The 17,500-nt window shown below is 38.7% G+C and overlaps 1 protein-coding gene across 5 annotated transcripts in view; it reads left to right on the forward strand.

Moving 5' to 3' along the window:
• Positions 1 to 9,986, forward strand: part of LOC136826871 (SET and MYND domain-containing protein 4-like) — a 111,498-nt gene extending 101,512 nt beyond the window's left edge. For 4 of the 5 annotated variants that reach the window (XM_067084388.1, XM_067084387.1, XM_067084389.1 and 1 more), the window contains one exon: positions 9,099 to 9,986. In XM_067084388.1, coding sequence (XP_066940489.1) covers positions 9,099 to 9,719 — 621 coding nt within the window. In that variant the 3' untranslated portion in view covers positions 9,720 to 9,986. Of the gene's footprint in view, positions 1 to 656; positions 835 to 9,098 lie in introns of those variants that run through there. The other variant, XR_010849724.1, reaches the window with a different exon arrangement.
• The last annotated feature ends 7,514 nt before the right edge of the window (positions 9,987 to 17,500 follow it).

Below are 17,500 nucleotides of genomic sequence, written 5' to 3' on the forward strand. Positions count from 1 at the left end.
TATATATATATATATATATATATATATATATATATATATATATATATATATATATATATATATATATATATATATATATATATATATATATATATATATATATATATATATATATATATATATATATATATATATATATATATATATATATATATATATATATATATATATATATATATATATATATATATATATATAATATATATATATATATATATATATATATATATATATATATATATATATATATATATATATATATATATATATATATATATATATATATATATATATATATATATATATATATATATATATAAATTAATATTACTGTGTATGTTTGATAAATTTTAAAAAATTTTGCTTATAATGCAGATATTCCCTTTTGCTATTACGTACGCAAAAAAAAAAAAAAGAATCCTGTGGTGAAAAACAATATATGTATTACAGTGGATAAAACCTTTTTTCAAGCCACCTCACCGGTTCTTTTACATCTAACGTAATTGAGAAAGAAATAAAATTAATTTCAATTGTTTTAATTACTAGAACTGTGGGTTTCCACTCACCCATTCATGAACTCTCTCCTTCATTCCCCAAAATGGTTAAGCCTAACCTGTCTCTTTGTTCAAAATGACTGCCTAAGGCCTTGTTTCCAGGTGCCTTCCTCGACGGCGCCAAACAACGTGCAAGGGAGGGGCCAAAAAGAGAAAGTTGGCGCCCTGCCCTATCCTGAACCTTCCATGATGGTTAACTGATCATTATAGAAAATGTGACAAAGATTGACCTTTGCGCCATCTGCAAAGATGCGACAGTGTAATCTCTGAAGGTTATTTATAGATGATGCAAGAGAAATAGAGGGAGAAAATCGCTCAGAACGCCACCAAGGACAGATGTCCTTAACCTTGCCTGTCCCTTGAACCTTCCACGTGTTTGACCCCAAAGCTTGAACCAGTGTACTTTGTAGTGGCATTTTAATTCTCTCCTCCAACGCCAGCGCCCTATCGAATGAGGACACCGTCATCTTGACAAAGGTAATGTACTGGAATAAGGTTTCTTAGTCATGATTACTATTATTTCTCTGCCTGATTTTTCATTTATTTTCCAGTGTGCGATCACCTTCAGTAATTTGTCTTGGAGCATTCAGTGTTAATGTAATTATGCATTTAGTGATGAACTGAGTTATTTGGCATCATCTGTGCAATCCCTCAGTCCCCTTTGAGCATCTTATTATCACAGCAAGTAACCGTCGTGCATGTATTGCAGATAGGCCTCAACTGTGGAATCCCTTGGCTCTATCCATGTGCAGTTCCCCTCCTACCCCCACTGCAATGTTTCGTGTTATGAAGGCATCACCGACGTAGAATATTTATTCTGTGTAGGGTTCATTTATTAAGCAGGCCTTTATTATTACCTGCCAGTAATTTGTCATTCTTCTGATCTGTGTTTGTTATGTCTAGTTAAGAGAACCGTTGAGTTTATGTAATTTTCCCTCAAATGAAGAAGGCCCTGAGCCATAGATTTCCCTTGTTTGTCTATGAATTGTCCTAATATTGAGTCAGATGTGTAACAAAGAAAAGGCACTCCCTGCGTTCATCCGTTGCCTCCCAGAATCAAGTAAGTATCCCTCGAACATTCGTAGCAACTGGTGTACCTTGCCGAGTATGCAGTTGCTTTGCAATTACCAGCGGAATAGCAACTGTTAGCTGGTCTGCATAATTAGAGACGACCCTGATATCATTCCCCCTCCATTTTAAGCACATGAGAAGAGCCAGTTCCACAGTAAAAGTACGTGTCAAAATCTTTTGTTTAGGTTTATGTTAGGTGCGAAAAGTAGCTGCAATCAATGTTCGGTAATTGATAGACCACATGCATGCCAAATTAGTTCATGAGAAGAGAGAGCGCATTAACAATTCCACGAGATTTTCTGCTATTGCATGTTAGTTGCATGTTTTAACAATAGGAAGCTAGGGAATTAATAAAAAGGAATAGAGCCCCTATTCCTTCGCCCACATGATAAAGACAATTTAAAAGTCCTGAATTCATAGATAGGTACACTAGGCTACCACCAAGGCTATGACTCCAGCTATTTTGGCATCGCTGGATTTATCCTCTCTCTCTCTCTCTCTCTCTCTCTCTCTCTCTCTCTCTCTCTCTCTCTCTCTCTCTCTCTCGATCGATCGATTGATCGATAGGAAAAGCTAGGAAGTATTAAGGAATCTAAATTTCCGCCCTCAAGATGAGAGAATAATAATTCCAACACGGAATCTTCAATTCCAGGCCACGTGGGCAAATCCCTAACCGTCCGCCATCTTTGATTTGTGAGTTTTATTAGGAATTCCATTCTTATAAAAACTGCACGCACAATGCTCATATATAAATCCCTTTCTTTCGCTCGCTAATTTTTATCCATACGTCCGTGTACATCGCCACATTTTTTAAAGTAATAAACCTTTAATTCTTTACCTGAGAAGGATATTCCTTGGCAAGCCCATAGTATTCCTGTAAATTTATTTATTGACGAATATATCAGCGAGAATTTCCTCGTTCATTCATTACTGCAGGAGGCCCAAGTGGGGAAAAAGGGTAGGCTCAGGTAAAAAGTCAGACACCCGGTCAAGAAGACCCGCCCCTCGCAACATGCCTGACTCATTCATTTGTCGGCAGATGTCACGAGACCACAAGTAAACATTGGAGTACATGTGAGAGCTAAGGTTTGTTTTGATAACGGAGAATAACAATTCCCTCCCCATAACCTTGGCAGTCTGGACTGCCCTGTGCATGTTATAAGATTGAGCATGTTTTGTCTTACCCTCGTGCATTGGAGATTTTAATATTCAAGACGATCGATGTACTGTTTTCATTACGCCACATTTAAAATTATTTGACAGAGTAAGGAAAATTTCTTTACACACCATAAGTGTATAACGTAAGCCTTTTTTTCTATTAGTTCTGCAGCATCGCTCCAGAAAATAAAATGTACATAAAGGCTTACGTTAGCATGGGCTAAATTTTGATTCATTCTGAACAATTGATTGTTTCAGACACCCTGAAATTTGTCTTATTCAGACATATTAAATTTTAACAGTTTTCAGACACCCTGACATTTGTCTTATTCAGACACGCTAATTTTTGTTCATTCTGAACAATTGAATCTTTCAGACACCTGAAATTTAAGTCTTTTCAGACAACTGAGTCTATTCAAACACCCTGGATCTGTTCATTTCGAACAATATTGAGTCTCATCAGACATATGAACCTGTTCATTCGAACTGCCCTGAATCTTTTCAGACATATTAATTTTCTAATGGTCACGCCCATATAAACATTATCTCAAGATGTCTACGACATCCAGAGCCCAGCAAAATGAGGACTTCAAGTTCCACATGTCCACTGGAAAGGACATGAAGTTCTACATGTCTGCTGGAAAGGACATGGGACTATCAGGACAAGCCCTGAGGGATTGGGCCCAAGAGAGAGTAGGCGATGCCAAGGCAGAAAGAGAGGCAAAACGAAAGAAGAAGGAGAAAGAAAGAATAGCCCAGGAGAAATGAGAAGAGAAAGAAAGGCAGGAGAAGGGGAAAGAAAGAATAGCCCAGGAGAAACGAGAAGAGGCAGAAAGACAGGAGAAGGAGAAAGAAAGAAAAGCCCAGGAGAAACAGGAAGAGGCAGAAAGACATGGGAAGGAGAAAGAAAGAAAAGTCCAGGAGAAACGAGAAGAGGCAGAAAGACGGGAGAAGGAGAAAGAAAGGAAGAAGGAGAAGGAGAAGGAAGAATAGCCCAGGAGAAACGAGAAGAGGCAGAAAGACAGGAAAAGGAGAAAGAAAGAATAGCCCAGGAGAAATGAGAAAAGGCAGAAAGACAGGAGAGGGAGAAAGAAAGAGCCCATGAGCTTGCAATGGCAGCTCACGACAGGCACACCACACCAACACCCTCTCCTCACTCAACCCTCAGCAGTGTAGGCACCCTCATAAGAAAATGGGATGAAGTCGAGCCTGAAACCTGGCTCAACTATATTGAAAAGGTCCTGACGACCTATCAGCCCTCTACTGAAGAAGTGTGTCTGATCCTGGGAAAGCACTTTGAAGGGAAGGGTGCCATTGCATTCAACGCCTTCCCCCCTGAGGATCAAGGAAATCAGGACCTTGTCCATCAAGCCATTATAAAAGCTTTTGAAATAACTCCCAATTGCTGGAGGAAAAGGTGGAGAAATATGGCCAGGGAATCAGGCCAAACGTGGTCTGAGTGGATCTTCAAAAAGACCCAGGCCCTAAAATGCTGGCTAGAATCTCTGTAAGCTGCTAGTGTGGAGGATGTCCTCGAACTCTTCCAGCTGGAGGACTTCTTATTTTATGCCCTTCCAGCTCTCACCTCTCATCTATGCGATAAGGCGCCTAAGACAGTGGTCGAGTGCTGCCGTTGGGCTGACATATGGGATATTCATCATCCCCATCTTAGTTCCCATGGACAGGAATTATATCCCTCCTCACCTGCCTTAACCAACTCCCAGCAACCTCATGAGAATGGGCACCCCCATAAGAAACGTGTGTGGGTATTGTAAGAGAATAGGGCACCCCACTGAACAGTGCTGCTTGAAGGCTGAGAATCAGCCAGAAGACCCCTCTACGTCCTCAAAGGGACAACACCCCGAGCCACACCTGGGTCGTGGACGAAGGGTAAAGGGCCTGCTCCCTCCTATGGGACAGTGCCAGGTAAAGATTATAGCTGGACTTATTGCCCTGCTTGCAAGTACATGGGCACTCCGCCCAATGGGCAAAATGCCTTAATAATAATAAGTCAAGTACACCTGTCCTTGCCTTGGCAGTCACTGACCCAACATCCTTAGGTCCTCCAGCCCAGGGTCCCATTTATGTGGCACTTCCCGAGTAGGTGCCCCGCCAGCCAGGTCAAGGCATTTGATGATTCTGGCACACAAATGTCCCTCACAAGGGAAGACAAAGTTCCCAATGTAGCTACCATTAACAGACGTAAACTTGTCTTGATTGAAGGTAGCAATCACTTTAAGATATTTCCTACTCTCAAGTTGAGGGCCACAAGACCTCACAGATCTGAAATCTGCGATCTTGCAGTCACAAGATACACTCCTGGAGGTTATGACCTTCTCCTGGGGCAGGACTTCCAGTCCTCATCTAAGTTACAGCAATCCAGGGGTCCAAATCCCTCAAATCATTCATTAGGCATGAGTAAGCCTCAAATGCCTGCATTCATTCCCCTGCCAGTGCCACCTGAGTGCAATGTGAAGTGGCCCCCTCCATCAAGATCGATTCCTGATCCCATTCCGGTGCCCAGCCCTGCCTCAGTGCCAGTGCCAGGGCCCCAAATAGATTCCCCTCCAGGAGATCCTACTCTTGATTCACAATCTCTGCCAGTGTCACTTGGGTGCACTTAGCAGTGCCAGCTTCATCCGTCCCGAACGATGAGCAAATTCCAAATCAATTATTAGTGCCTGGCCTTGCCCTATTGCCAGTGCCAGAGCACATCCCAGATCTCCATTCCAGAGATCCCAGTCCGGGTCCCCTCTCTTCTCCCGGCCTGGCTCCACTACCAATGCCGGAAAGGGAGACGGATCCTTCTGACCACAGCGGAAGCTCACCCAAAGGTGCGGCCTCGCAACCCGTGCCTCTTCTGCTTTATCTCAGTCCGCCGCAGACACAGCAGTGAGTAAGGATTCTACCATGTCTCAATTGGCCGATGAACTCAAGGAACTATGACAGATCGTGGTAGAGCTTATAAAAATGGCCCCTGCGTCAGCCGTCAAAGAAGCCAGCACAGGTGGCACTCAAATACCCTCCCCGGGCTCGGTTCCATTGATTCCCCGACCGAGACTAACCATCAAGGTAATAGAAGTCCGTTGAGGAAATACCACAGGCGTGGATAATTCCAGGTAGCTTAAAGAGAGCCCCAGAGCTCTCCTGGAACCCGTACCAAAATGGCACAGTGCCATCCCTTTTCCCTATGAAGACTTTGGCACCTCTACCCAGAAGAGGATGTCAGGGTCTTTCACCTATCTATTTTCCTTATAACTCTATCCCTTATTCTTTTCCTTTAACATTTCCCTTTCTTACTTTTGATTGGCACTCACATTTATTTTATGCCTTATCAAGGCCCCATTTCACTTTAATCACCTTTGCCAGTGCAGAGTGCCATTGACAGATATGCCCACTGTATAAGTCCTATGACTTTCCTTTCATGTGTACTGCAACATGATGCATTTAAAATTTGCCATTAGTTATTATTATATGAGTGCCAAGTAGGCACAGTTCCATTATCATAGATGCTGGCAAATGATCCTGCCGGAGGAGTCGCACCCTCTGGCTACCTTTGCTGCCTCCTTGGGCTAAAGAATGAACCTAGCCCTTTTCCATAGGCAAAGGAATATAATTTCAGCATATTTAATCATCACCTTTTATTAACAATTATTGATTACTTTGAATCTGTCACCTATTCTCTTTGTGAATCTCTGTAATAAATCTCGAGTCTCAGACTCGTGACCTTGTGTTTATAGTGCCCGAATGGCACTGAGCTATTGCTCAAGAATCTTGGAAACACCTAACCAAGACCACATTTACCTTACTGTAATGCCTCTTCAAGGCAGACTAACTGCATGTGTGCAAAATTTGTAACTGATTATTATTAAGAGTGCATGAAGTACCTCTAGAATTAACCTAGTATTAGTTCGTTGTTTTAAGTATACCATTGCATTGTGAAAATATTCTGATTAATGCTGCCTTAATGTAATAGGAATTTAATGATAAAATATGTCATTTCTAGCAGCAAGTATTTATTCTGCGCTAACATAAATGTCATAGTGTTGTTTTCCCTCTTGAAATTAATTGCTAAGCAGAATGTTAAGTTAAATTATAAGGCACAAAAGGGAAATGAGAGAGCAGTAAAGTCTTTAAGTGAGTTTGCTTGCTGGTAATAATTCTCACCCAGTCTAGGGTGTGAATGCTAACTTGGTTGGGGAGGTGCAACGGATGGAACCTTTTCCAAGCCATCTCACCGGTTTTTTTACATCTGTAACGTAATTGAGAAAGAAATAAAATTAATTTCAATTGTTTTAATTACATGAACTCTCTCCTTCATTCCCCAAAATGGTTAAGCCTAACCTGTCCCTCTGTTCAAAATGACTTCCTAAGGCCTTGTTTCCAGGTGCCTTCCTCGATGGCGCCAAACAACGTGCAAGGGAGGGCCAAAAAGAGAAAGTTGGCGCCCCGCCCTATCCTGAATCTTCAACGAGGGTTAACTGATGCCATGCGGTCATTATAGAAAACGTGATGAAGATTGACCTTTGCGCCATCTGCGAAGATGCGACGACATAATCTCCGAAGGTTATTTATAAACAATGCAACAGAAATAGAGAGAGATCGCTCAGAACACCACCAAGGACAGATGACCTTAATCTTGCCTGTCCCTTGAACCTTCTCCGTGTTCGACCCCGAGGCTTGAACCAGTATACTTTGTAGTGGCATTTTAATTCTCTCCTCCATCGCCAACTCCCTATCGAATGAGGACACCATCATCTTGACGAAGGTAATGTACCAGAATAAAGTTTCTTAGTCAGTCACGATTCCTGTTATTTCTCTGCCTGATTTTTCATTTATTTTCCAGTGTGCGATCACCTTCAGTATTTTGTGTTGGAGCATTCAGTGTTAACATAATTATGCATTTAGTGGTTAACTGAGTTATTTGTCACCATCTGCAAATCCCTCAGTCCCCTTTGAGCATCTTATTATCATTGCAAGTAACCATCATGCATATATTGCAGATAGGCCTCGACTGTGGAATCCCTCGGCTGAATCCATGTGCAGTTCCCCTTCTACCCCCAACTGCAATGTTTCCTGTTATGAAGACATCACCTACGTAGAATATTTATTCTGTGTAGGATTCACTTATTTAGCAGGCCTTTATTATTACCTACCAGTAATTTGTCATTCTTCTGATCTGTGTTTGTTATGTAAATATAATTAGTTAAGAGAACCCTTTGAGTTTATGTAATTTTCCCTCAGATGAAGAAGGCCCTAAGCCATAAATTTCCCTTGTTTGTCTGCAAGTTGTCCTAATATTGAGTCAGATGTGTAATAAATAAAAGGAACTCCCTGCATTCATCCGTTGCCGCCCAGAATCAAGTAAATATCCCTCAGACACTCTTAGCAGTATCCATAAACAGTCAATTGTAGAAAGGTTCCCCATTTGACTATGAAGTGTTGTGGGTTTTTACTTCTTGAACTTGGTAATTCTCAAGTCATGATGTGTGTGTCTTGCACTGCTAACTGGTATAGCAAGCCATTGTGCAATACACTGTTGATTTGAGCTTTAAATGCAACAGACAAACAGCTGATTAATCTTTTATGGATCATGCAAGAAAAGTCTTTAGATCTAGTTGTTACCCTTTCCTGATTTGTTAAAAATTGTGAATTATTAAGATGGATACTGAAGAGCTGTTAGCAAAGTTCTTCCTCCTATTCTGCAATAAAGAGTAAGTCTTGTATACTGAGATATATGATAGAATTTTGTTTCAGTACTGTTCCATGAGTATCTTAGCTTTAGTTTACTGGTTGTGTATTTCTCCTCTCCCCACTGGATTAATTTGCATCTGCTACTTTGAAGAGGTGAGGTATTATGTTGCAGTGGTGGGACAGGGTAGCCCTTGCGGCAGAATTGCCTTGCCTGCGTGTCATGGTTTCTTTTATTTGAATTACGAAACTATTACTCTTGTCATTAAGGAGAATTTTAATTAATGAGACCATTATATAATAACCAAACCAGTATTCTAATGGCTTTATATCTAACCCTATCACATAGTACAATTCTTGGTCTGGAAACAAAGTCAGTTAAGGAGAGAGGTCAATCCAGGGAGTTTCATCAGCAAGAGAAGTCTTGGTTGTTGCTAAGCCCACTGGAAATGCTGTTAACCCCACTTGAAATATCGCTAACCCCACGTGAAATATGAAATTAACTATCCGTCTTAAATTTTTCTGTTCTTAACCATGAATAAATAACTAGGGCTAACTTATATTCAACGGTAAGAGGCGTAAATCAATAAAATGTTATTCCTAAATGTTAAATTCTTTTTCCAGATTTATGATGCTGAAGATGACTCTCTGCCTGTCACGGTCCTTGGTGCTGGAGTTTTTCCAACCTTATCTCTGATTAACCATTCATGTAACCCAACAGCACACGCTTACTTTGACGGTAAAATGATGTTCTTAAGAGCTGTAACCTTTATTCCAATGGGGGAAGAAATTACATACAATTATATAGGAAACTATGGTGAAGCAACACTTAGCGTTCGAAAGACCCGTCTAGTGAAGTACTTCATTAATTGCCGCTGTGAAGCCTGCAATGAAAACTGGCCTCTATTCAGTGATTTGGCTAATCTTCAGATTCCCTGCCTAAACTGTCATTCTGCTGTGCCTCTAATCGAAATCAATCCAGTATGCCCTAAATGCAAACTTAAATATAAACCAAATACTCGATCTCAGGCTACCTGGTGGAAGACCATAGCAGGTATCAAGATTGCCAGGGAACACTATAAATTCGTTGTTATGAAGCTTAATTTGAATCAACCTTTATCTAAACAAGACTACTCTGCCGTAACAAACTATGTAAAGGTGCTAAAAAAGGAAAGCAGTTTGCCAAATAAGCAGTATTATTGTGCTCAACATTTTTTGCAGAGGTTGTTTGTCAGACATCTGTGATCTTTCATTGATGCTCACATTCATAATCCATACTTTAGCTATTTTCTTGATATAGTATTCTAATTAGCCTTTCATAGAGACAATTTTTAGTCAGTGCAGAAGTGCAATGTGACATTCATTTACAGATGGTCATTATACAATATTGTCCACTACATATATTGGGTTAATAACTTTTTTTTTATTTTAGAATTATTTAAATCATTAGTATATAGTGTCCTTTAATCTACTGGAATGGTGTACTACTAGTAAATGAAATCTGAAAGAAAACTGTGATATCATTTAAACATTTCTTTACACCTTATGGATGAATGGTTAACTGTAGCTTTTTTTTCAAAATCTTAATCATTGCAAGGATGGATAACCGGCTATATTTTCTAGAGATTTATACTTGCCTTGTATAAAGAAATTTTGTATGGTTTTATTATTCTAGGTGTTTGTAACAGATAAAAATAGATTTCGTATCGGAATCTCTCAGGAAAAACATCATTAGCATTTTCATTATAAGTATGTAGAACAGATGAAAATAGGTTTCATATCGGAATCTGATAGGAAAAATGTCAATTCCAAATTTAGTTTGAGAATATTGTATAATCTTTAAGATACTTTTGTGCTTTTATGGATCTTTTTTAAGTATGAATTACTGGCAATATAAAAGTAGAACCAACCGAGGACTGAATTTGTGATGGACAGCCGTCCAACTCTGGACATGGCTTCAGCAACTGACTTGGGGGGGGAAGACTCCGCTTCAAATAAAAAAAAAATCACATTGAACGAGATTACTGAGATAATTTTTAAAAGTTACCATTGGCTTCAGGTGATATTGCAGTCGTTCAGTTTATAAGAAATGACAAAATGAAAATAGGTTCAGTGACAGAGCAACGTACAGCCATGTGAGATGGAAGATGGGGCTCAGTCTTTGGAGAAGGGAATACAAGTAAAACTGGAAATTGGGATGAACATCCCATGAGCGCTAAACATTACTTAAACGGTTTTATTTTCCTTATTTCGAAGGAAAAACTGTGACAAGGTGAAAGTAAATCTCTCCCAGTTGCAGATAGTCATTCCGAAATTCAGTCAAGAATATTCTATCTTAATAAGGAAAAGGCCTCTCATGAAATGATAAAATACAGTTAAACTATGGAAGAGAAAGGGGATAATAATTACAAAAAGAATATTAATTAACAGTAGACGATAGAAGAAGAGAATGTGAATTATTATTCGAGAGTCTGAAACGCTGGAATGTATGAAAGCTATAGTCGTACTGGTGAAGAAGGTAATAAAGAGGTACGGAAATGATACGCAAACTCCAGCCAGGTCCCATGAAACTGCACAGAGCACGGCGCGCCATCACCTTACCTTCGCAGACTCGGCACATGAGCTCAAGACATAATTAGAACTACGCTTGAAAGCACACCTGGGAAAGTGAAAAACAGATTTGCAAAGATTGACATTGCAAATATACACCAAGAGGAACAGGAAAGGAAAAAGAAATAATGATAAACGAAGTGAAGAACGGGGAATGGAAAATACTGTGAATTATGGAGACAAATGTGTTTTCTCAAAGTCAAAGAGTACCAAGCTAAAGCAGCGATGAACAAAATGTATATTACGAGTATTTTCGTATAAAAAAAAAAAAAACAGTGATTCGGAAGATATAGTAGTGTTCATTCTAACGACTGTATTTATATTACAAGAGTATAATGTTAAGATTTACGTTATTTATCAATATATTTAGATACCTTAAATTCAAGTAAAAAATTGACAAGATGCAGTAATTTTCAATAAAAGACGTATAATAATTAATGCAGGGAGACAGGTTTAAATTGTGAACGAGAATCAGAGAAAGGAATTAGCAGTTATAAAGGTATATATATCTGAAAGTAGTAACTAGAAAAGAGGAGAGGAAAAGAGCAAAATATCATTTAATTTTCTTCAGAATATACAGTATGTTGCCTGTGGTAAAGATATTAATTCTTTCAACAGTTTAAATTAGGTTCCATGTAACTAAGCCTTCCTTTCGATTCCTTCAGACACAATGAGATGGAAACCTACGCTATGTTAATCTTGCCATGTGACACCGACAATGACGAAAACTTAGTAATGTCTTGATAATCCATACTGTTCTCCGGTGTGGATGTCTGCTTCTGCCAGAGATTTATCTTTTATAGATGCTGTAGAGTGGTTCGTGGTGGTAGGTTTCTGTTTCCTAATACAGTAGTAGCAGTTATGAGTTGGCCCTATTTGGGGGGTAGTGCCGTCAGTACACCTCATGCTGTGCACTGTAGGCATTGCTAAAGGTTCTTTGCAGCGTGCCTCTGCCCCTAGCTGCAACCCCTTTCGTTCCTTTTACTGTACCTCCTTTCATATTTTCCTTCTTCCATCTTCTTTTCCGCCCTCTCCTAACAATTGATTCATAGTGCAACTGCGAGGTTTTCCTCCTGTTACACCTTCCCAACCTCTTACTGTCAATTTCTGTTTCAACGCTGAATGACCTCATAGGTCCCAGTGCTTGGCCTGTAGCCTAAATTCTCTATTCAGTTCAGTTCAGTTATGACTTGGACCATTGACGGATGGTCTCTTGTTTGTCACTTTTTCATAAGTTGTATTTCAACAGAAATCTTTCACATTCACAATTGATCCCTGATCCCCTTTATCTGCCGAGAGCAGCCAGATTCGCTGAACAGCAACACCAATATGCAGTAAATGTGCCTCGCTGTCGAGCTTCTCAGTTCCAGAGGTCCTATGTTCCTCACACCGTTAGGCTGTGGAACAGCTTCCCAGAGGATGTGGTACAATTGGAACTTTAGAAGTTCAAGCGAAAATGCAATGCATTACGACCTTAATACTATTCTTCTTGCAGTTTAATACTTTTTTTTTATCTATTTATCTGTTATTTGGTTTTCCTTTTTTAGTAAGTGAGATCTCTTCTGTCTGCATTTCGCTTACTTCCTCTTAATTCCTCCTAATGAACATTGTATTCTTTGGAGGCTTGAATTTCAAGTCAGTATGGCCCTTGTGGGCTTCTTCCGTATGAATGGGTTTCATCTACTGAATAATAATAATTTAACAATTCGAAAGCCTTAATGCATTAACTGCAGTGTTCTTTGTCGCCTAAAAAAATTTCGTTTTTCAAGAGTTAATTGGTTTAATGGGAAAACTTGAGTTGTTTGCTCCAAAGTTAACTGGTAGTGAAATCAGATTTGGGATATGTCTAGAAGGACAGCTTGAAAGTTTTTTTTTTTTTTAATTTATATAAATTTTTGTTAAATGGTTTTCATTCATTCTTTGAATATTGTAAGGAAGCTACTAGCTATGGTGGAAACAAGCCTGTCTTACAATTCAAAGGTTAGAGCGCAGTGTATGTCTTCTGTGAAGGGATATGCAATGTGCCGTTGACACACAAACTAGTTAAGACTCTTGTCAGTGCCTTTAATGATCAAACTTGTCAGTTGATAGAAAAAATGGGGAGTGGCAGTTGATGTGATGATCTTTAAAACTAGGGCCAAACAATGAATGTCACTTTTCTTAATGAAGATTTTTTTGTGTTCTTTGCTGAGATTTTGTGTAAATGCTGTCTTGTTAGAGAGTGGAAGCATAATCAAGTTTCTCTCTCTCTCTCTCTCTCTCTCTCTCTCTCTCTCTCTCTCTCTCTCTCTCTCTCTCTCTCTCTGAAATCAGTCTTTCGTAGTGAAAGTCACTGTAAGAACGAAAGAAACATACAAACTTTGAGAAACAGCAACATGCACAGAAGTAACCCAGAAAAGTTATTTGTTCTTATTTGCCCCCTAAGAAAATATCGCTTAGTTTCCCAACATTCCCATTTTCTTTTAAATGAGATTCATCCTGAGTACAGAAAATGAGTGCGTGAGAAGTGTGTTTGAGGAGACTAATTATATCCCATTTTCAGACCAGATCTTCGTGAAAAATTACTGGTCCAGAGTTAAACGACTTTACACGTTCCTTTGTTCGATTTACATTATGCATGTATAATTATATTTATAGAATGAAGAAAATAAAAACTAAAAACATTATTTGTTTATATATCCCCCAGTTACTTTATATTCCTTTAATTCTATATCAGCTATCTGAAAACAGTTTACAAGCCTACTTATTATTTCAAGGAGTAAATTACTTCCTTTTAGCTAATAGCTGCATTTTGTCTTTTTTAGTCGTAGAATTTACGCTATACATCATTGTTTTTCAAAATATGGTGACTATCTAATTTACCATTTTTTTCATACACTCAAATAACGTACTATCAGGCATAATTACTGCACAAAAATTAAGATCTTAACCCGTGTTTAGTGGCATCACATTTTCCACTAACTGCGCCACTTCTTATTTTAAATGTTCCCTCATTCGTTACCTGCTGGTATTTCACGGACTTGCTGATATGTAAAAATTTGTTCGTAGTCACATGGTATGCGTCTGTTAAAAGGTTTTTATCCCGTAGGGGGCTAATGCCGTCAGTGCACCTCATGCGGTGCACTGTAGGCATTACTTAGATTCTTCGTAGCGTCCCTTCCGCCCCGAGCTGCACCCCCTTTACATTCCTCTTACTTTACCTCCGTTCATATTCTCTTTCTTCCATCTTCCTTTCCACCCTCTCCTAACACTTGATTCATAGTGCAACTGCTTTGAGGTTTTCGGTTTGTTACATCTTTCAAATCTTTTTACTGTCAATTTCCATATCGGTGCTGAATGACCTCATAGGCCCCAGCACTTGGCTTTGTTCTAACTCCTACATTCTATTCTGTTCTGTTCAGTAGGTTTTCACTCTTTTGCAGCTGTTCTCTGATATATTGGACCCTGTAACTAGAGACTGATGACGGCACACTTCCGTCTATATCCAATAACAACCAAACAGTAGCCAGGAGAATATAATAGCCTACCTCGTCAGTTACAAATGGTTGAATCACATTTGCCAGATCGTTCTGCAGTTCTTTCCTTTTTCTCTCCCAGGTATCATACCACCTTCAAGCGTGTCGCTGACACCGGCGACAAAGGCATCTCTTGCATTACTTTGCATTCCTAACCATCTTTTGTTTCTTTGCGAATATCGTCCACTTGGCAAGTATTGAAAATGGTCCCATTTATCTCGGTTTAAAGCATTATATCGGGAGCATTGGCAGTATACTGTCATACTGATGATTTTAGCCTTTTTATTATTTTTTTTTTTTTTTTAATGCCGTTAAAAACCACCATACCCATCATAATGATTGGTGTCGTTATCTCAACTACAAATTCTCACAAATTTCTTAAGCAGGTTTTTGCCCTCGAGTTTAAGAAGTGGATTAAAAAAAAGTAAGTGGTGTAGATCTCTCTCCATAAGCTCACTCCCGTCTCACAGCAGAGGTTTTATGCTGTTTAATATTGCTTCACTGATTTCTCGGATGGTTTTATATCATTTCCCCCATCGAGGGTAGTGCCGTCAGTGCGCCTCATGCGGTGCACTGTAGGCATTACTTAAGATTCTTTGCAGCATCCCCTCCGCCCATAGCTGCGACCCCTTTCGTTCCTTTTACTGTACCTCCTTTCATATTCTCTTTCTCCCATCTTACTTTCCACCCCCTCCTAACCATTGATCCATAGTGCAACTGCGAGGTTTTCGTCCTGTTACACCTTTAAAACCTTTTACTGTCATTTTCCGTTTCAGCGCAGAATGAACTCAAAGGTTCCAGTGCTTGGCCTTTAGCCTAAATTCTATATTCAATATATCATTGCAAACTTCAAGTTCAAAACTGCTGTGTTCCTTGATAAAGATGAACTTGTACGGCCTCTTTGTCGTGTGGGTATAAATAGGGTCCAATATCTATACCTGTTTTAATCTGATTTCTTCCCTTCATTCCTCCCTTGGAAATAATCTGGATGCTTTTTACAAGAGGAAGCTGTCTAGCCTTATCACATAAACTATTGATGCCAAGTCAACAGAATATGCAGGTATCACTATATTCTTATAGTATTTGGTAATCTTAGCTAAATATTTTGCTGTTGTCTGAAACTGCCAGATAAATATAATGGTTCCTGAAAAATTAGCCTTACAGAGAACATAATTCTGTACAAAAATGATAAATGAATACCAGTAAAGGTCTCAGAAAAGTCAAAGTCAATCGTTCCTTCTTTCGAAGAGTTATCATTCACATAAGTAATCGATTACATTCCACGTTGTCTCATTGCACTGTACGATAGATCCTTTAGGAATTCCAAAATATTATTTGCTTAACATTAGTTTCTATATTATCTGTAATTCGCACAGCAAGGGCTTAGGAATTTTTTTTTTAGTTTGCATTGAAATATGACATAGGCCGTCAGAGTCTCATAAACTTCATTTCCTTATGTGAAACTTTCAATACGGCACTAGTATTTTTTTTTTTTTTATAACACGGCAACTTTTTCTTATTTTTAAGTTTTACATGTAAGTAATCAGCGCCTCTTGGCTCTCTAGCTTTCATTAGCTTTACAGCATTCTAAAGTTTTGTTTGTTAATTTTTCACTTTCATCTTCATTTAGTTTATAATTTACATTTATATCTAAAAATGGCTAATGTTATTTCAGATATCTCCTTGTAGGTACACTGTGTGTCTCCATCAGCATACTTTCTTTCCTGAAAAATGAGAAGTTGCTATTTTATTCATCATTTTGGTTCCTAGTCGATTTTACATTTCAGTTTTTGTTATTCTAATAGTTTCATTTTACTAGCTAATAAGTTGTATTGGTAATCTTGTCCATATAATCTTACCTGTTTTCCGTCAATCTAAGTAACCTATAGCTTTCTGCTGGGATCCTTTTTGGCAGTTGTGTGAAAAGTTCTTTACATTCTTTCGTAGCATAATTTCAGCATTCAGAAGTTCTTGGAAACGTTTTATCTTTCCGTTTACAACATTCTTTAATATCCGAAAATGACCTTCGATGTCCCTTGTTTCAGTAAGATAGGAATTAGGCTACGACATCCTTTTGACATTATCTTCTGTCTTTAATGCTGGCATTGATATCAAAACCATACTATAATCAGGAAAAACTAAGGGACACGCGACTTAGTTTTTAAAACAAAACTCCGACATAAACTGTCTTCGTGGAGCGGGAGTCTATGATTTATTCCACTTAGATATTTCAATCCTGAATTCTAAATTGGTGTCTGCCATGTTCTTGGAAAATATTGTCAATTCCACTTGTGATAACGTGAGCTAATGTAATAAAATTAAGATACCTACATAAAGTATCTTTATCATTACTCCGCCTCTTTCCTTGCTACTTCAAGAGGCTTTATAACCATTAAGTTAGTATTAACTTAAAATAAATTCTCTGTAGGGAGTTAGTGCCGTCGGTGCACCTTACGCGGTGCATTGTAGGCATTACTTAAGGTTCTTTGTAGGGTGCCTTCTGCCCCTAACCCGTAACTGTAACCCCTTACATTCTCTTTACTGTACCTCCGTTCACGTTCTCTATCTTCCATCTTACTTTCCACCCTCTCTTAACAATTATTCACAGTGCAACTGCGAGATTTTCCTCCTGTTACCCCTTTCAAACCTTCTTTACTCTCAGTTTCCTTTTCATCGCTGAATGACCTCGTACGTCCTAGCGCTTGCCCTTTGGCCTAAATTTCATATTCCATTCCTTTTCATTCCATTCCATTCGATTGACATATCATTCTATATTCTCACTTGTTTTCTGTCCCTCCGTAATATTCTCTAAACTTTTTGCACTTTTATGTTTCCCTTTCCTGCTTAAAATAGTGGAACCCCCTTTAAATATGTTACAAGGATTTAGAATATCAAAATAAC

The sequence above is a fragment of the Macrobrachium rosenbergii genome, chromosome 41 (assembly GCF_040412425.1).
Source record: "Macrobrachium rosenbergii isolate ZJJX-2024 chromosome 41, ASM4041242v1, whole genome shotgun sequence".
NCBI classification, from domain to species: Eukaryota; Metazoa; Arthropoda; class Malacostraca; order Decapoda; family Palaemonidae; genus Macrobrachium; species Macrobrachium rosenbergii.